Source organism: Saccharomyces mikatae (genome assembly GCF_947241705.1).
Source record: "Saccharomyces mikatae IFO 1815 strain IFO1815 genome assembly, chromosome: 2".
Classification (NCBI taxonomy): Eukaryota; Fungi; Ascomycota; class Saccharomycetes; order Saccharomycetales; family Saccharomycetaceae; genus Saccharomyces; species Saccharomyces mikatae.
In genome coordinates, this window is record NC_079257.1 from 533,090 (window position 1) to 554,428 (window position 21,339).

General features: G+C 36.8%; 12 protein-coding genes across 12 annotated transcripts; 8 read left to right on the top strand and 4 right to left on the bottom strand.

Moving 5' to 3' along the window:
- Positions 1-90: 90 nt before the first annotated feature.
- On the top strand, positions 91-1,125 carry ARA1 (D-arabinose 1-dehydrogenase (NAD(P)(+)) ARA1; the record flags this gene model as incomplete). The annotated part of the gene is made up of 1 exon (XM_056224008.1): positions 91-1,125. The coding sequence occupies one exon, from the start codon at positions 91-93 to the stop codon at positions 1,123-1,125; it is 1,035 nt and encodes a 344-aa protein (XP_056080501.1).
- A 590-nt stretch (positions 1,126-1,715) lies between these two features.
- On the top strand, positions 1,716-2,750 carry SMKI02G2600 (aldo/keto reductase; the record flags this gene model as incomplete). The annotated part of the gene is made up of 1 exon (XM_056224019.1): positions 1,716-2,750. One exon carries the CDS (start codon positions 1,716-1,718, stop codon positions 2,748-2,750), a length of 1,035 nt encoding a protein of 344 aa, XP_056080502.1.
- Positions 2,751-2,942: 192 nt separating this feature from the next.
- Positions 2,943-6,071, bottom strand: TBS1 (Tbs1p; the record flags this gene model as incomplete). Its single annotated transcript, XM_056224031.1, has 1 exon — positions 2,943-6,071. The coding sequence occupies one exon, from the start codon at positions 6,069-6,071 to the stop codon at positions 2,943-2,945; it is 3,129 nt and encodes a 1,042-aa protein (XP_056080503.1).
- Positions 6,072-6,607: 536 nt separating this feature from the next.
- Positions 6,608-7,558, top strand: APD1 (Apd1p; the record flags this gene model as incomplete). The annotated part of the gene is made up of 1 exon (XM_056224042.1): positions 6,608-7,558. One exon carries the CDS (start codon positions 6,608-6,610, stop codon positions 7,556-7,558), a length of 951 nt encoding a protein of 316 aa, XP_056080504.1.
- Positions 7,559-7,950: 392 nt separating this feature from the next.
- On the top strand, positions 7,951-8,814 carry SPP381 (U4/U6-U5 snRNP complex subunit SPP381; the record flags this gene model as incomplete). Its single annotated transcript, XM_056224053.1, has 1 exon — positions 7,951-8,814. The coding sequence occupies one exon, from the start codon at positions 7,951-7,953 to the stop codon at positions 8,812-8,814; it is 864 nt and encodes a 287-aa protein (XP_056080505.1).
- A 189-nt stretch (positions 8,815-9,003) lies between these two features.
- Positions 9,004-9,738, top strand: RIB7 (2,5-diamino-6-(ribosylamino)-4(3H)-pyrimidinone 5'-phosphate reductase; the record flags this gene model as incomplete). The annotated part of the gene is made up of 1 exon (XM_056224064.1): positions 9,004-9,738. The coding sequence occupies one exon, from the start codon at positions 9,004-9,006 to the stop codon at positions 9,736-9,738; it is 735 nt and encodes a 244-aa protein (XP_056080506.1).
- A 169-nt stretch (positions 9,739-9,907) lies between these two features.
- RPB5 (DNA-directed RNA polymerase core subunit RPB5) lies at positions 9,908-10,555 on the bottom strand (the record flags this gene model as incomplete). The annotated part of the gene is made up of 1 exon (XM_056224075.1): positions 9,908-10,555. The coding sequence occupies one exon, from the start codon at positions 10,553-10,555 to the stop codon at positions 9,908-9,910; it is 648 nt and encodes a 215-aa protein (XP_056080507.1).
- Positions 10,556-11,312: 757 nt separating this feature from the next.
- CNS1 (HSP70/90 family co-chaperone CNS1) lies at positions 11,313-12,470 on the top strand (the record flags this gene model as incomplete). Its single annotated transcript, XM_056224086.1, has 1 exon — positions 11,313-12,470. The coding sequence occupies one exon, from the start codon at positions 11,313-11,315 to the stop codon at positions 12,468-12,470; it is 1,158 nt and encodes a 385-aa protein (XP_056080508.1).
- A 167-nt stretch (positions 12,471-12,637) lies between these two features.
- Positions 12,638-14,737, bottom strand: SLI15 (Sli15p; the record flags this gene model as incomplete). Its single annotated transcript, XM_056224097.1, has 1 exon — positions 12,638-14,737. The coding sequence occupies one exon, from the start codon at positions 14,735-14,737 to the stop codon at positions 12,638-12,640; it is 2,100 nt and encodes a 699-aa protein (XP_056080509.1).
- A 354-nt stretch (positions 14,738-15,091) lies between these two features.
- On the bottom strand, positions 15,092-15,859 carry ICS2 (Ics2p; the record flags this gene model as incomplete). The annotated part of the gene is made up of 1 exon (XM_056224108.1): positions 15,092-15,859. The coding sequence occupies one exon, from the start codon at positions 15,857-15,859 to the stop codon at positions 15,092-15,094; it is 768 nt and encodes a 255-aa protein (XP_056080510.1).
- Positions 15,860-18,113: 2,254 nt separating this feature from the next.
- Positions 18,114-19,793, top strand: AMN1 (Amn1p; the record flags this gene model as incomplete). The annotated part of the gene is made up of 1 exon (XM_056224119.1): positions 18,114-19,793. One exon carries the CDS (start codon positions 18,114-18,116, stop codon positions 19,791-19,793), a length of 1,680 nt encoding a protein of 559 aa, XP_056080511.1.
- A 466-nt stretch (positions 19,794-20,259) lies between these two features.
- On the top strand, positions 20,260-21,303 carry IFA38 (ketoreductase; the record flags this gene model as incomplete). Its single annotated transcript, XM_056224130.1, has 1 exon — positions 20,260-21,303. The coding sequence occupies one exon, from the start codon at positions 20,260-20,262 to the stop codon at positions 21,301-21,303; it is 1,044 nt and encodes a 347-aa protein (XP_056080512.1).
- Positions 21,304-21,339: the final 36 nt, after the last annotated feature.

Consider the following 21,339-nt stretch of genomic DNA (forward strand, 5'->3'; position numbering starts at 1 on the left):
GAAGAAAAAAGATGTCAAAATCAAGCATTTGCACCTACTTGCTACAACATCATTTCAATTCGTAAAAGTTTCTTGTCTAGAGCCGCTATCATGTCTTCCACCACAGCTTCAACGGAAAGCATCGTCGATAAAATGCTACATCCAAAGACTACAGAAATATACTTTTCACTTAACAATGGAGTTCGTATCCCAGCTTTGGGTTTAGGGACAGCTAATCCTCAAGAGAAACTAGCTGAAACAAAACAGGCTGTTAAAGCTGCTATCAAGGCTGGATACAGACACATTGATACTGCCTGGGCTTACCGGACAGAACCTTTTGTAGGTGAAGCTATCAAAGAACTATTGGAAGAAGGAACTATCAAAAGGGAAGATCTTTTCATTACCACAAAAGTTTGGCCCGTTCTATGGGATGAAGTAGACAGATCATTGAATGAATCTTTGAAAGCTTTAGGGCTGGACTACGTTGATTTGCTCTTGCAACATTGGCCGATATGTTTTGGAAAGGTCAAGGACCCTGAAGGAATTAGCGGATATATGAAGCTTCCGGTTGATGATTCTGGAAAGACCGTTTATGCTTCTAACGGTGACTGGTTGGAAACCTACAAACAGTTGGAAAAGATTTACCTTGACTCCAATGACCATCGTGTTAGAGCTATTGGTGTCTCCAATTTTTCCATCGAGTACTTGGAGCGCCTTATCAAGGAGTGCAAAGTTAAGCCAACCGTCAACCAAGTGGAGAGTCATCCTCATTTACCACAAGTAGAGTTGAGAAAGTTTTGCTTCATGCACGACATCCTACTAACAGCATATTCTCCACTAGGTTCTCAGGGAGCGCCAAATTTGAAAATCCCATTGGTAAAGAAGCTTTGTGAAAAGTACAATGTCACAGGAAACGATTTATTAATTTCTTACCATATTAGACAGGGTACCATCGTAATTCCAAGATCCTTGAATCCAGTTAGAATTTCCTCGAATATTGAATTTGTTTGTTTGACGAAGGATGAATTACAAGAATTGAACGAATTCGGTGAAAAATACCCTGTGAGATTCATGGATGTTCCATCTGTTGCCATCCTTCCAGGTTTTACTGGTAAAGGACCTAATTTAGACAATTTGAAGTACTAAGACTCGTGTTGTTCTTTCCCTTTTCCTCCTTTTTTCCTAGTTGCTTCTTGAATCTTCTTTTTCAAGGAAGAATCATGACTAACAACCTCGGGCAGACTGGATGCTTTTCGCATGTAGACCTGAAAAGTTTCAATATCTTAAAGTACATACATATAGACTTATATACATATAGATATTATCAGAAGTATTTGGGGTTTCTCCATATTGTTTCATCCTTAAAACATACATTGAAGAATATGCCTCATCTAGCAGTGAAGTTGAATCGATTAGAGATAATGATCTGTCATTACCATCGTTATTTTATTTTATTATGATTATGATTATTATTAATATAATTGGTAGTGTCCATATCAATATCAAGGTTGAATATTTAGCTGGGATTCAAATTACCTAATATAGTAGCCTTAATAATCCTTTAAAATAACCGGACTTCGCTATGTCCGTGTCCTTCCGCCTAGAAGGAGTGCTATATAAAACGCGCCTTGCAATAATAAAAAGGGGAAAAAGAGAAAGAGGGATACCAAGCATTTAAGTCTATTCGCATTAACTCCGTTTTTATTCCTAAAAGTATATCATTCAGAACTGCTATCATGTCTTCCACCACAACTTCAACGGAAAGCATCGTCGATAAAATGCTACATCCAAAGACTACAGAAATATACTTTTCACTTAACAATGGAGTTCGTATCCCAGCTTTGGGTTTAGGGACAGCTAATCCTCAAGAGAAACTAGCTGAAACAAAACAGGCTGTTAAAGCTGCTATCAAGGCTGGATACAGACACATTGATACTGCCTGGGCCTACGAAACAGAACCTTTTGTAGGCGAAGCTATCAAAGAACTATTGGAAGAAGGAACTATCCAAAGGGAAGATCTTTTCATTACCACAAAAGTTTGGCCCGTTCTATGGGATGAAGTAGACAGATCATTGAATGAATCTTTGAAAGCTTTAGGGCTGGACTACGTTGATTTGCTCTTGCAACATTGGCCACTATGTTTTGAAAAGGTCAAGGACCCTAAAGGGATTAGCGGGCTGGTGAAGACTCCAGTTGATGATTCTGGGAAGACCGTTTATGCTTCTAACGGTGACTGGTTGGAAACCTACAAACAGTTGGAAAAGATTTACCTTGACTCCAATGACCATCGTGTTAGAGCTATTGGTGTCTCCAATTTTTCCATCGAGTACTTGGAGCGCCTTATCAAGGAGTGCAAAGTTAAGCCAACCGTCAACCAAGTGGAGAGTCATCCTCATTTACCACAAGTAGAGTTGAGAAAGTTTTGCTTCATGCACGACATCCTACTAACAGCATATTCTCCACTAGGTTCTCAGGGAGCGCCAAATTTGAAAATCCCATTGGTAAAGAAGCTTTGTGAAAAGTACAATGTCACAGGAAACGATTTATTAATTTCTTACCATATTAGACAGGGTACCATCGTAATTCCAAGATCCTTGAATCCAGTTAGAATTTCCTCGAATATTGAATTTGTTTGTTTGACGAAGGATGAATTACAAGAATTGAACGAATTCGGTGAAAAATACCCTGTGAGATTCATCGATGAGCCATTTGCGGCAGTCCTTCCAGAGTTCACTGGTAACGGTCCAAATTTGAAAAATTTGAAGTACTAAGACTCGTGTTATTCTTTCGTCTTTCTTATTTTCCCCAGTTTTTGGAATAATATTGACTAACAATCGTGGAGAAACTGTATTTCTTGCAAACATGGTTTCCAATATTAAAACATTTAAAAATACATACATTTATATATATGTATATGTATGTGTACGTGTATTAATTGAACTATTCAAATGTGCCTTACGCTATTACATCTTCACACATACATTCTTGAAGAAGAAATCTCGATCGTAAAAAAATACACCGTGCTCCAAGTGATCTTCAATCTTCTGGAATAATTTGCTTGACTTTTCATTCTCATCATTGTTATCATTTACTGTTCGATCTGAATATATCTCATCCAGCAGCGAAGTTAACCCTGTTGGGAATAAGGATCTGTCATAATTATCGTCATCATCATCATCATCATCATCATCATTGTAATTGACATTAATCTTATTTTTACTATTGTTTTTAATATTGTTTTCATTATTATCATAACCATCATAATCATCGTTTTTTTTAGAATTGCTATTCTCATTGCGGTTGATTTCTTTGGTGGAATTCACAGCTGTATCTCCCCATAATTTTGGAATGCTCGAAAGTTGCAGAAAGTTCAAATCCTGGATCGTTATTTCATTTAAAAGATTGAAAGACATTTTCATTTTCTCTTGATCTTTTGTAGCAAAACTGCCAAATGAAGCCATCTTCTCCTTATTTATGAATGAAGTTTTCAAAAGCTCTACCATGTCATCTTTCGAGTCTCTGGTATGCTTAACCAACTTGTCGAGTATAGTTTCATAATATTTTGAGTCAAATGCATAAAATTTCGCGTACTTACTTGTGAGGTTGAACTTTTCTATTGTACTTCGTAAAAAAAAAGTATAAAAGAAAAGAGATGTCTGCCATTTTAGATTGTATATGGAAAGATAATTTTTTTCAGATCCCAGCATACGAGTATGCGTATCCTTTAATAACCCAATAATATAGCCGGTTTCCATGGCATTTTCATCATTTACCATAATCTCTGACAAGTAAAGAAACATGGAGAAAACTGTTGTGAGAGAAAAATACAAAAAATCATTCTGAACAGCAGGATAGTATTCAAAATCTTTCAAAACGTTCAATACTTCGATGCAATTTTCTTTAAAATTGATCCTTGATGTTCTAATAATTTCAGCTATATCATGCCGAGAACTTTCACGCTGGTCCAAATTGTCCCTAATGATAGATATAACAAACAAACTCAAGGTTATCTTTTGATGATACCATCTGAGGTGTAAAAGAATAGTGTTACAACAATTTATTTCAAACTCTAACTTTGGGGACTCCAAAGATAAAATTTTCATATTTTTTTTGTAGTTATCTAGCGATAATATAATTGGCAAATCATCTCGCATCCTGTCTAGTGATTTTTGATTTTCTAGTACTTTATCAATAATTTCATCCAGTGTATCGTCTAGGGTTGTTCTAATAGAAAAACATGCGTAATATATTTGAGACTCTATAAGAGATAATCTTGATAAAAAATATGATTGAATGTATGGTGTATATTCAAGGTGGTTCGCGAGAAAGTTTACAACGGAGACAATATCATTCACCCTTCTTAGTCTTGTATCATCATATTTTTTGGAAAGCTTCGGCAGAATTTTATCCCGGAAGAGTCCAACGTAACTTTCATCCGTCAATACATCTGTGTTTTCCTCCTTCAGACACGGCGGTCTTGACAATACTACAGAAAAGAATTTGTCCGTTGAAAAACAATAACACCATAAACGCCTTCTTTCGAGAATTTCATCAAGCTCTAGATCTTCATAAGTAGAATGCAAATTCAGTCGTAAATCCAAAGCCACTTTGATCGCCACGGAAAGAACTTTAACCGCTGATGAAGCACTAATTTTTTGTTGGGTAAACTTTGCCAGTAAAAGCAATGCCTTCAATGCCGTCATATCTGCACGCGCCACAGATAGTTTATGGTAGTAGTAGACAGAATTGAGAAAAGTGAAAGATCTGAGCCTCCACAATTCAAATTTCTCAAAATAATAGATTTCATGACTTCCTTCATCAATTAGCTCTTGCTTCTCTCCAAAATTAGACACGGTAGCTCCAAGGCATAAGCAAATATTCAACAAAAATGCTTGTGAGGGAGTCAGTCTTCCTTTGAGAGGATCACAGTAAATCTCAGCAAATTCTAGACATTGATCTACATCTGTTATATGGAGGAGAGAAGCTAAGGACGGGCATTTTATGTTTTCCAGCAAACGCTTTGCAATCGCTAAACGGGGCAAAGGATACAGAATATTGTCGCTGGATGGAGATGATGCAGATCGAAAAGAGAAATCGAGTGCCAACTTAGTTTGCAAAATAAAGTATTTAAAGGTGGTTGTGAACATTTCATTAATGGGTGATAGAAACTCTTCGTCAGTTAAATGTGATGAAACATTCTGTCGAAAATGAAACATTTTCTGTTTTGTTAACAAGGCCTTTGAATATTGCTTTCTTTTGGGCCGCTTCATGTACTCTTTATCAAGAACGTCAATTTTAGTTTCTTCAACGAGTTTCTCTATCGTTCCTTTCATTTTCTTACAAATTTCTTCCAACACAAAGACTTTTCTGGAAACTTTAGTATGGTTGAGTTCCATTTTTTCAAGAATTTCCTTATCAATGGGAACAAGGTCTGACAAATCATCATCTTCCTTATTTTCTGCGCTCTGACAGGCAGGTCCTTCTTCAATTTCTTGTAATAAAGTGGACTGTGGTAGTTTGGGTGGGCTTCCTGTAGACGAAGCGTTGCTCGATCGTGCGGCTGTATCGGAACTCTCGTCTTCCACCGTATTTTCCTTATCACATTTGAGCTTCTTAACTGACTTCCCATTTTCTTTACTATTCAACGCCTCTTCCCGCCTTCTTTTCAATTCTTCATGGAAATGAAACGTACAATCCTTGTTATATTTGATACAGTTTCTACACCTCCCATACGCCAGATCAATCTCTGTGCATCTAATCTTCCTCTTTCGACAATAATCACATGCTTTAGTTACTCTACTTTTGAAAGATTCCATACTATAAGTTAGAAAGCTTTTATCCGTAGGAATCATTTGGGCCAATGGATGTTGTCTCAAACGATAATCTGGAAAAGGGCTCAACTGAGGTGACATGAGAGAACCACTTAAGGCAGGCGGAAAGTTAGATGACACTGGCGGAATCGTCGGGACAGTGGAACCCATCAAGATTCCAGTATTCTCAAATCTATGATTCTGCTGCTGACTGCTCCCGCCAGAGCTTCGATTTTTTGACTCATTCATAGTTTCATGATCACTTGTAAAACCAGGATCCATATCTGTTTTGAAAATGTCCCGTGGATTTATAAATAATATAAGTTAAAATATACACCTGCAACATAAAGTTTACGCTATTCTAAATTGAGTTATAGCAATGGCTGAAAAACAAACATGATTAATCAACACTTTTTGGCGGAGTAGGGCCTGAACGAAAATATGGACCCTTTAGGTTATTTCTCATATTTTTGAAGGGCAATTTGAAGTTTCAGAAATGCAGAAGAGGGTACAAGGGATTATAAAAAGGCTTCTTTCAGTGTAGCGGGAAAAAAGCGGAAATAAATAAATAAATGGAAATAAGGGCTTAAAGTTTCCTTATACACTAGTTCACAGGAAATAGCTCTGTTCTTGTTACTAACGATTTGTTTTATTTATATTGTTGAGATTATACGGCAAGTAAAGCTGACATTGTAACGGAGTAGTAATAGAACGTGTTGGTTTTTTCCCCTCGAGATATAAGAAGAGGAAATTCTTGAATATATTCGGAATAGAACAAGAGGCGGCCAAGGGAGAAAGGTACCTCTGCATTGTAAATTATGGCTTTTTTTAACATCTTTAAACACAAAGGCGGTGATGAAGCTTCACAATTGACGACAAAGGGAAGAGAAGAAATTTCTCAATCGATTAAACTATGTAAAGGTGATGACGCTGCTGACCAACACGACTGCTCTGGTGATTGTAAAACGGAAATCGAAGAAGGGAAGCAAGCTTTCGCGAAACTAAAAATCGAGCACGAAACTCCCTTGTTGAATTCTTCTAAAATCCCGAAAATACGCTTTGTTGTTCCCACATCTCAAATCAATTGGCAGCATGATGCTTGCCTGGAAGACCCGAAGTCTGTGCAATACAAGATCTCTGAATGGTGTGACAATAATTCAGATAAATTCTCCAACACTGGTACAGGAAAGACGTTAAATTGTGCAGTTTCATCTTTACCTAAAGATATCATGGATATCGAAGTTATGCGGGGAACCAAGAATAATGTTCTCGTCTTGCCTTATTTCATCTGGTTGAACGACCTTAAATCAGATGACGTCAAAGCAACGCTGGATGATTTAGTCCCTGATTTACTGAACAACGCTATTTCGAAGGAGAAGTTACTAGAGACACGACCAAACATTTCGGCTGCACGTGAACGTGCTTTTGTATTCATATGCTCACATACTACAAGAGATAAAAGATGCGGGATTACCGCTCCCTATTTGAAGAAGGTGTTTGATAGTAAATTACAGGAGCATGGCCTATATAGGGATAATTCTGATTACAGGCCTGATGGTGTAAAAATTGCGTTTGTTAATCATGTTGGTGGCCATAAGTTTGCAGCAAACGCTCAGATTTATTTGAAGAATCCGAATACTTTAATTTGGTTGGGAAGAGTAACGCCTGGTATCGTTCCTTCCGTAGTTGAACATCTCATAGTACCTGAAGAACCTACACTTCCTTTTCCTGAGAAAGTTCGCTGTATTAAAAAGTATGAAAGCTGGTAAAGTTTGATTGATAAAAGTATGGTCTTTTGCATCGTATAGTTTGCAGTGGAGTAGCTCTCAAAGTACATAGTTTTAAAGCGTGTATATATATTAGTAAAGCTGGTATAATAGTGTGTCATTTTATTTGCAAGAGAGGCTTTTTATTATTACTATTTATACTTTAAGGGCCTTTTGGGTCATGCTCTTAACCTACTCTATTTTCCCTTCTGTTTTTTTCTGTTTCTTTCACTATTCATCATTCCATTTTTTTCAATTTTGGGTAAGTATGCTATTTTGCCATGCATTGGAACTAGTAAGCCTTTATTATTTTCTTTTGACAAATTAAGAGCTGGTAAAAGTGCCACAGCTAAACTGGGTGTTGTTTTTCTATTTCTGATACAAACGAGAATAAAATGAGTTTTAGACATTTCAAGAGAAGACTTGAAAGAAGCTCAGAAGATGAGGACTCTTCGGAAGATGGAGATCATTTTGATGAGGACGCCAGTTCATCAAAGAAACCAGCCTTATCAAACTATGAATGTGTAGTGGTCAAAGGTTTGGAAAAACCAACAAAGAAGCACTTAGTTGAGGATAAAAAAGAATCGAATGTAAGTAAAACTGATTCTAGTTCCGAAAGTGAGGAGAGTAGTGACAGCGGGAACTCGAGTGACAATGAAGATGTCATACCTTTACACAGACCTTTGTTTCTGAAGAAAAAGACTGATAATCCACAAAAAGCTACTACTATCGATCAAGCTCAGAGTATTCAAAGTGAGGCACATTACTCGGAAATAAAGGAGGAAAATGTGATGAAAAACATTGACAAAGCTAACGAAGTGGCAAAGAACTATGAAGCAATGAAGCTACAACTTGACACTAATTATAGTACCAACGAGGAATTGGTCAAACAGTGTATGCTTCTAAATGATGACGATGAGGTTGATCCAGAAAAGGAGCAATGCGAATGGTTGAAAAGACACGACGAACGTAAAATGAAACATAGAAGCTCGCAGCTTGCCAAGCAGAGAGAATCAGAAAAATACGAAGCAAGTAGATTCGCAGCTGTACAAAAAGATAAAGATAGGCACACCAAATATGAAGTCGTCCCAGATAGAGAGCAGAAGGAACTATGTAATAAGGGACAAAGATTTGCTGAGAAAGTCAAAAATTTACATAAGAACGATCGTTATAAAATCACAAGAGTCAAGAATGTTAGCTTTGGAAATCCAGAAAACAAAGGCAGAGATAATGAAGAAAGCGAATATTCTATTTTATAACGATTATGTGGGACAAACTCACATGCCCTCAATTAGTGGACAACGGGAAAAATCCGAAACAGAAAAAGTAAGACAGATATGAAGATATAAAACTTTTGGTACAATCAAGAAGCGTGATTAAACGATCAGGCCTAACTGCACGACTAGATATCAATTGCTTGTTTTCCTCAATACTACTATTTGAGAGAGATGGCTTTGAGACCATTGTGTGGAGATCTACCGCTATTTTTGCAAAGTTATCTACCAAATGCCGTCGAAAAGGGAAATGCCATTCAGCCTTTCATCACTTTAACTTATGCTCAATCGCTAGATGCAAGAATATCTAGAGGTCCTGGAATAAAAACCGTTATTTCTCACCCTGAAACGAAGACGATGACACATTATTTGCGACATCATCACGACGGAATACTCATAGGAAGTGGAACAGCGCTAGTTGACGATCCTGGATTGAATTGCAAATGGGGCCCCAATTCTTTTGCAAATTCTCCTAGGCCAATCATTCTGGACACAAAACAAAAGTGGAGATTCAATGGTTCAAAAATACAAGAACTTTTTAACAAGCGACAAGGTAAACCGCCAATCGTTGTAGTTACAAGTGATCCCCTTATAAAAGAAGAACATGTAGAGTACGCAATATGTCCAATAGATGAAGCTACAGAACGGATCGATTGGAAGAAATTGTTTGAAATACTCAAAGAGGACTTCAATATAAGCTCAGTAATGGTTGAAGGAGGAGCTAACGTAATAAATCAATTGTTGCTAAGAGGTGATATCATCAACAGTCTCATAATAACTATTGGGTCAACGTTTCTGGGAAATTCGGGCACTGAGGTAAGTCCGCCACAAACAGTCAATTTAAAGGACATGACATGGTGGAAAGGTACTACTGATGTAGTGCTTTGCGCAAGACTGGCTGACGACTAACATAGTGTAAAAAATTTTCTTAACCACGTATTTTTTCTGAATTTAATAAAAAAAGGTACTTTTTTAAAGATTCTTATTTGTGATAGGTTTATTGCAGATTATTTATTCTAATTGTACATATTCTTGTTAGGCTCATCATTGTATGAAAGGAATTAAACCAATCGTCGCTCTACATACAGATTCTGTAACTGGCATAACGACCAGAGGTTTCACTCTTTCTTATGATTTTGACCACTTCTCCTCTTTTCAAACCCAAATATAAGGCTACAGGGTCAGCTCTTTGAATTCTTGGTAATTGGGACTCCTTCAATCTGTATCTTTTTAATAGCTCCCTTTTTTCTTCGGTGCTCAATCTGATATGCTTAGGAACCAATTCGTGGTGGGTAATATTAACAACTAAGGCAGCTTCGTTGAATGTTTCAATGGTGGCAGGTGGTATAGAAGGTACCAATTTCATTGCACTTGGTGTAATATTATTCTGATAAACAAAGATACCTGTCTGAAAATTTTTTTCTTGAATATGTATAACAAAAGTCTTCATTGTCTTTACACCAACGGAAGGCTCATCGCAGAATTCTACCCATAAAGAGCCCATTTCAGGGAACTTTGATATAGATTCTTCAGTTGGATTGGCTTGAAATGACATCATTTTACGTTGAGGTCTGCCCATCGAATCACAGTATTTAGCTTTAAAATCTTCCAATGGTAATTCCACTTCTTCTTGGGTTATAAAATAACCTCTGTCTTTGACCATTTCTTTTACTGTTTTGAAAGCTCTCCATAATCTTGAGATGTTTCTTTCATTTTCTTGATCCATTTTTTGATTTATTTATACTATACACCTGAGTTCAACTTTCGTAAATGCTTTACTAATTTATGCTAAAATTGAATTGGCTCACACCTTTTGACGCTTGTTATCAATATACGTTATTTGCCTCGCTGTATTGTGTCGCTTTTTGATATATACCTATATGATTAAAGTTGAAATTTTTCTTTTCTCTTGAAAAATTTTCAAGTTCTAAAAAATTTTTTTTCTCTTTCGCGGCCAACAGGTGTCAAAAAACACCTCCAGTAGGACTCGAATGGAGAACAACGCAAGAGATATGTCAATTCAAGGTTTTGTATTAGTGTATTAGGTATAAATCAGTGGCCCAGTTCAATGTGTACTCTAGTATTTAATGGGTATTATAGTCTCAATTATTGTTAAGGAGCAAGCTAACCTTTTGTAGAGCAATAACAAGAGACTCGACACATTATAAGATGGGTATCCATGCTTTCATGTTTATCAACAAAAAATAGTGATCTTAGACACAAAAGTCTTCAATCATCTATATATCTTAATGTCTGTTTGGATAGCTACAGTATTGTATTGGCTACGAGAGCAAAACAACTTCACCTCATCTCACTTTAGCGCAGTGAAGAAAGTTAAAAAAAAGAGAAAAAAAAATAGGTCCTTTCGGCATATTTCATCAGCGATGACCTTGTATTTAAAACTAATACTAAATCAGAAACAAGATCTCAATTGTTGACTTCAAGCAAAGTAGTAGAAAGAATCAACAGATTTTGCAACAAATATGAGTATCCCGAGCAAAAATAGTGAATATACAAAACCTCAAAAGTATGTTCCAGGACCAGGTGATCCTGAACTGCCACCTCAGCTGTCCGAGTTTAAGGATAAAACATCAGATGAGATCTTAAAGGAAATGAACAGAATGCCTTTTTTTATGACCAAGCTGGACGAAACAGATGGTGTTGGTGGTGAAAACGTGGAGTTAGAGGCGTTGAAGGCATTAGCTTATGAAGGTGAACCACACGAAATTGCTGAGAACTTCAAGAAGCAAGGTAATGAATTATATAAGGCAAAAAGATTCAAAGACGCAAGGGAGCTGTATACAAAAGGTATAGCCGTGGAATGTGAAGATAAATCCATAAATGAATCATTATTTGCCAATAGAGCAGCATGTGAGCTGGAGCTGAAAAATTACAGGAGGTGCATCGAAGATTGTAGTAAGGCCTTAACTATCAACCCCAAGAATATCAAGTGCTACTATCGTACAAGTAAAGCTTTTTTTAGTTTGAGTAAATTGGAAGAGGCAAAATCAGCGGCAATATTCGCTAACCAGAGTATTGAACCAGAAAACAAGTCAATTTTGAACATGTTATCAGTGATTGAGAGAAAAGAACAAGAACTGAAAATAAAAGAGCAAAAAAAGCAACAGGAAGCTCAAGAACGTGAAAACAAAAAAATTATGTTAGAGAGTGCAATGACGCTAAGAAACATAACCAACATTAGAACCCACTCTCCGGTGGAGTTGCTAAATGAGGGTAAGATAAGGTTAGAAGATCCAAGGGATTTTGAATCCCAATTAATTTATCCGGCGTTAATCATGTATCCCACGCAAGATGAGTTTGATTTTGTAGGTGAAGTCAGTGAGCTGACTACAGTACAAGAACTTATTGACCTGGTTATGGAGGGGCCACAAGAAAGGTTCAAGAAAGAAGGCAAACAAAACTTTACTGCAAAGAAGGTGTTGACATTTATGGAAACGAAGGCAGGTGGCTTGATCAAAGCAGGAAAGAAGGTGACCTTTCATGATATCTTGAAAAAAGAAACACCAGATGTACCATTATTCGATAATGCTTTGAAGATTTATATTGTACCTAAGGTGGAAAGTGAAGAATGGATTTCCAAATGGGATAAACAAAAAGCCTTAGAAAGAAGATTTTTGTGAAGTGCCTAACAGGTGAAAATAAAAAACGCAAAATTATAGATGTATAGAAAGAGAGCGAGAATAACAAAAAAGGAAGTCTATGGATATGCGGAAGTTATAGAGTGTTTTGTAAATGTACTCGGTTCTATGTTAATGAGTTTGGTTTTTATTTTTTGTATTAATTGACTTTAGGGCCTTTTGGGTATAATCTGACGTGATTTCAGTCTGTTTAATCTAGGATTTGGGAAAATTTCATCAGTATGCAAAGGTGGGATTGGTCCAAAAATAGTTTGTGGGTTTATATCTTGTTGTCTTATTAATTGCTCTTGTAGATAAGGTGATTTAGCCCATGCTGCTAGAGTTACGCTAGCCTCATCTTCAGAATCTGTATTTATCTCAGGCAAGGAATCATTGACAGAAGTTACTTTCGGAGTAACATTGCCGATTATTTCTCTGTGGTCAACTGTATTAATTGTAGCCAGAACATTTTCGGTATTGAAAGTAGTACTTTTGTGATTTGGGTCCCGCATGCGGTTATCAAAAGGTGGTAAGGATTCTTTTAGCCGTGTGTCCTTATAATCATTGTTGAAACTAGCTTGTTTTTTCAGATCTTGTTCCAAATGTGACATTCTTTTTTGCTTTTCTTGTTTGCGCCGATGATGTTCCTGTTGAGACCTCATAATTCCTGATAGTCTTTTATCAAATTTTTTTTTCAAGTCACCTCGTTCTGCCTCTGCTGGTGGAAGCAATTGCAAGTTTGTAAGTCTGTAACTCTTAGATTTCCGAGACTCTGGCTTGGAAGTATCTGCAATATTGGGTGACAACTTTTTTAGCGATTTTTCGTTGGCCCTCAGACGATGTGGCGTTTGAGAACTCGCCAAAAGGTTTTTATTCTTATTAGGAGAAATAGATGCTTTAGTTGGTCTTAAGTAACCTCTGACGGGGCTTTGGTAACGGCTTTTGGGATGTTTTGACGATGGTGAGTTCGAATTTATATTTATTCTCATTGGAGATGTGCTACGCGCTCTTGACTCAGTTTTGTGTGCAACGTTAAATTGTTTATGTTGGTTTTTCTGTTCTGTAATGATAGCTAACTTCTTGTGCATCGTCAATTTTAAAGACGTCTTATCAAACCTCGGAATAGAAGATTTTCGGGAGTGTTTTACCTTGGGTGACGTTTTTATGATTTTGCTCTTTACAGAGAAAATATCTCTTAACGTTTCTTGCATATCAGTATCCGTGGAGTTGATTGTCTTGATGTTTTGTGAAACTTTTCTCATGGGAGACCCTGTTAAATCTATTGATGAAGAAGAGTATTTGTGGCCAGCGTTCCCACGAGAAATCTTGTTCTCAAATGATTTTGTTGGAATAGATGATAGCCTGTCAAAAACGCTGGATGCTTTTGTAGATTCCACAGTATCATTATTTTCTGTAGCCCTTACGGCAGGACTGTTAAGCACAGATTTCTTTCTCAATGAAGTTGGTGATCCCTTTGCTATTCGTAATTTTGCTATTGATCCTGAGGATTTGATTGGAGGTATGTGTTGAACAATAAGAGGATCCTTATTCGGCAGTGGAACAAACATATTAGACCTTCTTTGTGATCTCACTGTCTCAGAAGTCAATAGCGATCTTCCCTTTGAGGCTTCGACTTTCTTTGAAGCGTGAAATATAGGTTCGTTACTTATTTCTTCTTTAGCCGCCCACGTTTGATTACCGACTCGTTTTACATTAAACGGTGATTCTGAAGCCTTGGATGATTCTCTTAAAATCTTCTCCACTTTATAAGGTGACCATGGTGAGGACTTATCACTGTCGGTAACATTGGATTTAATGTTATTTGTAGGTTCAATTGGACTTCTATGAGTATCATGAATACTGAATTTATTCATTTCTTCCGTAACCCCCTTTCTACGGAGTGATTTAGGTGTTATGCTTTTGTCGTTGTGCAAAGCATTTCTAGGTGTCTTAATAATATCTTTTGCGGTACCATTTTGGGACTTAGAAAGTTCGTGTTCCTCTTTCACGTTACCGAATTCGACGTTCATTTTGTTATGAGTATTCTCAGGACTGATTAGACACTCCTCTGCATCCTTGTCTTCATACTTTAGCTTGTTCATATAAACATTGTTTCTTAACCATTCACTACTTTCTTGTAACCGATGATTGACTTCTATATGCGCATCTGTTGTTATATTATTCAGATCATCGAGGGTTTCTATGATTGAACGGGTAGAGCCTGGTTTTCTTTGAGTTTTTTTCCTAGCTGCTTTGATTGCCCAATCCATTGTTTGAAGTCCCCAGCCTCTCAAAATGCACTACTTTTCGTATATTCTTCAAAATGGTTTGTCTACTCTATTGGCTATATTTGAAACTAGTTTTTGTTTGTTTTCTGTTTTCTTTTTTTATTCGCGAAATCTAGACAAACACTTGCCCAAAGTGGTTTTAAGACACGATGAATTCGGCTTCTAAGCGTATTCAGACATAACAATTTTACCATAGCAGCAATACAATGAAACAATGAGATAATGTATTCTTTACTTATTTCTTTTCTATTTTTCTGTTTAAAACGTTATCAAAACTAAACCTAAGTCCTTTATTTATCAAATATATATGAAAAAAAAGCAGAAAGAATGATCCAGTCATTCATTCTCGATATCCAAATCAATTAGTGGTTGCAATATGTCTCCCGTTTCCACTTTATGAGCAAAAACTTTACCCTCAATGTTTATCTGATTTCTCTCAGCAAATTCTTTCAAACTTCCAAACTTGCCACTTGCGTTTCTTCTTAGTTGTTCATTGGTATTAATTATTGTACTTTTGGGAGAGATTTGATGGGTGTATGACGTACCTGATGAAGAATGATATTCCTTTTCCAAGAAGGAACTCGCCAACGAGGTTTTTCTTGAATTGATGCTTGTACTTGAGTTAGAATGGTACTCGTCAATAAAACCTGTTTTACAAGACCTGCTAAGTGAGATTGCATGACTTTTCCTGTGATAGCTTTTTCTTCGTCCAGAAGACTTAGTAAATTCGTGTGATAATGAACGGGAATGCGAGTGAGGAGAGAATTCATTACTTTCTATCCTTAAAGGGGATATAGCATTAGGTTTTCTTGGACATATAGAAGAGTTTCTTCTCGTCTTCATCTCATCTTTGTCTCCCGGAAAAGAGTAAGTTTTTAGCTTATTGAACAGAGCTTCACCTTGTGACTCCTCAAAATAGAAGCTTTTTTCATACTCATGTGGTTGTTTGCTACTGTCAAACTGTGATTCCGTGGAAGAGAGAGAGCTAAAACGTCCATACAGTGGGCTACCTAGTGATTTAATGGACGTACTAGATTGACTGCCTGTGTTAGGGAAACTAAAAGTGCTGAGACTATCCCTTTCTTTTTGCTCAAATTTGCCCATATCTTACTGAAAGGGAAACTTCGATACAGTAATAACAAAGGAAGAGGGGATTAATATTGATTAGTATTTTGCTGAGTATGGGTTTCGGAATTTACGCATGTGTACAAGAATTAACTCAAGATTATATCGAATGTTTCTTCTATATTTATACTCAAAAGTCCATCTAAATGTCAAGTTTTCCTGCCTCCGGACTTGCAGTTGTAAGCACTTTTCTCCCAACAGATATGTAACCAAATGCATCGAACGAAAAAAAGAAAGTATTGCTAGGAAAGTCTGTTCCGTGAGGTTTGGCGCAACAAGAGGAATATTATTAGGCATAAGCTCAAGCTTGGTCTTGAGATTAGCGAAATAAAGTATAACGACAGTGCTAATGTAGGACGTTGATGCGTCGTCCCTAACACATAAACAGTCGTACAAAAAAAAATAAGAAACGAAGAACAGTGAAAGGCATGAAGGTTATCTGGACCCCGATACCGTCATCACCATTGATCACCACATCGTGAATTCCCTGCGCACGTGCGGTGTCACGGCAGATAAAGTACCGGGCTGGATCGTTAATTACTCAACGACATGCAGACTGTACCTTAATATTTTATTTCCACGCTACGAACAAATGGGAGGGTATGGTAGTTAACGCTTCAAATAAGAAAAGACTACGAGCAGGGTCTAGACACGTAAGAAGGGAGAAATAAAGAGGGGGGCGCTAAGATACAGGCAAAAAAAATTCCGCAAGCTCTTATTTTCGGTTCTAAAAAAGAAAAGAGAAAAATAAGATTGGACTGGTAAAGCCTTTTATAGTCTCACTGCATGTTGAGATTCTGATTATGAGCCATATGGAAAGACTCTACAGTAGTGTCACGAAAAATGGGGATCACGCCCTTTTTTATCATGGTTTTCGGAGTTACTTCCGAGGCCAACATCTATTCTTAAGTATAGAAGGATGATATCCTTAATGTATTGGCTGTTTGTAAGCCCCCAATCTTTTTATATACAGGAAAAGGGGAACGGGACTCTTTTTGTTTTGGAGTATAGAAATTGCGGGCTCTCAATTCTAATATTCTTCGTTTTGCTGTGTTTTTCTTTCGTTCTTTCGCGGAGGCTAAACCAGCCGGCACTAAATGGCCGGAGGAAGAAGCGAAAGAAAGGCATGTGTTAATAAATACATCAGTGGAAGGTGGCGGGTCGTCTCACCTTGTTACGGCTTTAAAATAAAAATGATAAGGCTAGTGAGTGTGAAAAAGAGTGTTTACGTTTCATAAAAGTAACGAGCCGTATATGATCGCGAGAGTAAACCGAGTTTGATGGTGGAGGCATGCTACTATGTTACAGTACGAAACCAGGCATATGCATATGTCATTTTCTATTCACGTGAATCTAGTATATCATACTTGTTTGACGTGGTGGTTGTTAACCGTAAAAATACTCAGGGTAAGCCCCAGACACGGAGACTAGAGCATGTTAAAATATGCTTCTCATATTTGCTCTTTTTTTGGCTGCGCACCGCCTCAAGATTTCTCCGTGGAAGTGCACCTTCGGGCTTTTTTTCTTGCTCTCAGATTATTTTGCTGGGCAAATTAAACATCTTCTGGTCATTATTTGCTGTCGTCCGCAGGATTTCCGTTGACTTGCAGAAGTAAACAAAAAAAGCGATCATGACACCGCAGACGCTTCCTAAATCGTAACAAAAAGCTTAATTGAAAGGAAAGAATTCCATTCTCTTTAGTTTAGAAGTTCCGCAATTTTCTGCCTGTTTCTTCTATTGGGCTTAACATGTCTCATCAATCATCTTGTTGCTGCTGGTGTTTTTCCTATCGCCTCATCTTGGGGTGTTTATGCTTGTCCCATGTTCAGTAATCATTCTTCAAGTTTGTTTCAAGTAATTGGATATTTTCAGATGGATGAAAGCAAAGGAGTATAGTTATGAATATATATATAGCAACTTTCCTTTATAAGGGTCCTATAGACTATATTATTCATATCATTTAGTAGTATTAAAGCCCAAGGGAACTACCAAAAACGTTAAAAGTTTCAAAACCTATATGTGTTAACTGTACAAAAATAACTTATTTATCACACAATTTTTTTCTCTTTATCTGTTCTGGAACTGTACCCATCTTTCCCCTTTTCATTCTTTGAGTATTGTTTAATATCCCACTTTGGTTTAATATCCATCCATTCCTTTCCTTAAGAACTAGTAATTCCCTTCGTTTAATAAGTTATTCATTTCCCTTTCTTTCTGTGACGTACCCTTTAAATGAAACTAGAACGTATAAGCAGTAATGGCTCTTTCAAAAGAGGTAGAGACATCCAGTCTCTCGAATCTCCATGTACAAGACCTCTGAAAAAGATATCCCCAAGTTCATCTTTTGCATGTCTTAAAATGAAAAAGCCTTTTAAAGATATAGTAAGGAAATATAGAGGTAGTATTCATCAAAATAATTGTAAACTCAGCTCGTGCCAAGTAGAATTGAAAAGACCTGACTTGTCTTTAAAAACTGATCAAAGTTTTCTCAAAAGTAGTGTGCAGACTGCAAACAGAGAAAAAATCTACAGCGAGTATATCTTAACACCAGAGGCTACACCATTAAAAAGTACTGCTACTGAAAATGCATGGGCAACTTCTAGAGTTGTTTCTGCATCCAGTCTTTCTATAGTGACCCCAACGGAGTTTAAGAATGTACTTGTAGATGAATTTTCAGAATTGAGGTTAGCGCAACCTTTGGCAACTCAGCATCAGCAAAGTCATGCGGTGTTTGAAATACCTGAGATTGTGGAAAATATTATAAAAATGATGGTTTCTTTAGAATCTGCCAACATACCAAAAGAAAGGCCATGTTTAAGAAGAAATCCGCAATCTTATGCGCACTCTTTGCTCATGTATAAAGACGAAGAAAGAGCAAAAAAAGCATGGTCACAGACACAGCAGCTACGGGATCCACCGCTAGTTAGACACAACGAGAAAACACAAGGGGCCTTATTTAGTTGTATGATGGTCAATAGGTTGTGGTTTAACATTACAAGGCCATTTCTTTTTGGGAGCTTACATTTTAAAAGCGTTTATAATTTTAAGGAGTTTGTAAGATCTTCTGACAAAACTGATCAGGTCGTTAAACCATCACATTTTATTTTACACAAATTGCATCAAATAACACAATCAGATATAGAGAAACTTTCAAAAAAAGTGGGGTGTCAAAATTTGAAATGGTTGGAATTTTATGTCTGCCCCAGAGTAACTCCTCCCTTAAGTTGGTTTGATAACCTCCAAAAGCTTGAAAAGCTCATAATTCCAGGTAATAAGCACATCGATGATAACTTTCTATTAAGGCTCTCCCAAAATTTACCAAGTTTAAAACACTTGGATTTAAGAGCATGTGACAATGTCAGTGATTCTGGTGTTGTTTGTATCGCTTTGAATTGCCCGAAGTTGAAAACTTTCAACATTGGTAGACATAGGCACGGAAACTTAATTACAAGTGTCTCACTGGTAGCACTAGGTAAATACACACAAGTGGAAACTGTAGGGTTCGCTGGTTGTGATATTGACGACGCTGGTATTTGGGAATTTGCTCGGTTGAATGGGCAAAATGTCGAAAGACTGTCTTTAAATTCCTGTCGCCTTTTAACTGATTACTCTCTACCAATTCTTTTTGCTCTGAACTCATTTCCAAACTTAGCAGTTTTAGAGATTAGAAAGCTGGATAAGATAACTGATGTGAGGCATTTCGTGAAGTACAACTTGTGGAAAAAATCACAGAATGCTCCAATTTTAATTGAAGCATGCGAACGTATCACAAAACTAATTTATGAAGAAGAAAACAGGGTTAAGAGAATTAACTCCTTGGTTGCCTTGAAAGATATGACAGCATGGGTCAATGAAGACGAAGATATGCAGGAGAAGGTTCTGCCAGATAATTTGTTTCAACTCGGCTTATAATTAAACAAAATAGGCTGCTCTCGGTTTAATGTACTTTTTAACTGATAATATTATTACACTTGTAACTTTCTCGCAACGCAAAATTTAATGAATACATAGATTTTTTAACTAGCATTTTATTGTTTTTCTATTCGTCATTTCCAAAATATAAAAATGGGACAAAGGAATCAAAATACCATCATAAAACTATTTATTTTGTGATCTCTCATAAACTTCTTACGGCTTTATATTAATGAGGTACATTATATCTGTCTTGAAAGTCTTCCTATGGGCATGAATACCCTACAGACTTTTCTGACGCTTTAGTTCTTCCGCTTTTGATTGCGCGACAGCCCTTGTTTTTTTTTTTTTTCATCCTTTAAATGCTTCATGAATTTTAGGCGTTATTAAAAGTGAAACTTTGAAGAATAGCAAATTGAAATACTAGGCTTCAAAGCAATCATCCTATATCTGTATAGCTTAAGAAATGACTTTTGTGCAACAGCTTCAAGAGGCTGGTGAAAGATTTAAATGTTTCAACTGTCTTTTATGGGTTATTTTCGGGCTTGGTGTCTTGAAATGTACAACCTTTTCATTAAGATTTTTGGCTCTTCTTTTCGACCTTTTCATCTTACCAGCAACCAGTTTCGATAAGTACGGCGCTAAAACTGGTAAATACTGTGTTGTTACCGGTGCTAGTGATGGTATTGGTAAAGAATTCGCTAAGCAAATGGCCAAACGCGGATTCAACTTGGTGTTAATTTCAAGAACTCAATCAAAATTGGAGGCCTTACAGAAAGAACTAGAAGACAGATACCATGTTGTTGTAAAGATTTTAGCCATTGATATTGCAGAAGATTCTGAATCCAACTATGAATCCATTAAGGACTTGTGTGCGCAATTGCCAATTACAATTTTGGTCAATAATGTTGGTCAATCACACTCCATCCCTGTTCCATTTTTAGAAACAGATGAAAAGGAGCTTAGAGACATTATTACTATCAATAACACTGCTACGTTATTAATCACACAAATCATTGTACCAAGAATTTTGGAGACCGTGAAAACTGAAAGCAAAAAGTCAGGTACTCGCGGTTTAATTTTAACCATGGGTTCATTTGGTGGTTTGATTCCTACACCATACTTGGCAACATACAGTGGTTCTAAGTCCTTCTTACAAAGCTGGTCTAACTCTTTGGCTGGTGAATTATCTAAAGATGGAATCGATGTTGAATTGATCATTTCGTACTTGGTCACAAGCTCCATGTCTAAAATTAGAAGATCTTCTCTAATGATTCCAAATCCACAACAATTTGTCAAATCTACTTTGAGCAGTGTTGGAAGACGTTGTGGCTCTCAAGATAGATACGCTACTATGACACCATACTGGGCTCATGCGGTTTATCAATTTGCAATTACAGAGACGTTTGGTGTTTACTCGAAGATTGTTAATTCCATTAACTGTTCTTTTCATAAATCTATTAGAATTAGGGCCTTGAAGAAAGCAGCTAGACAAGTTAAGAAAGAGTAAGTTTATTTCTCAAGAGGTAGTCCTCGTACATGTATA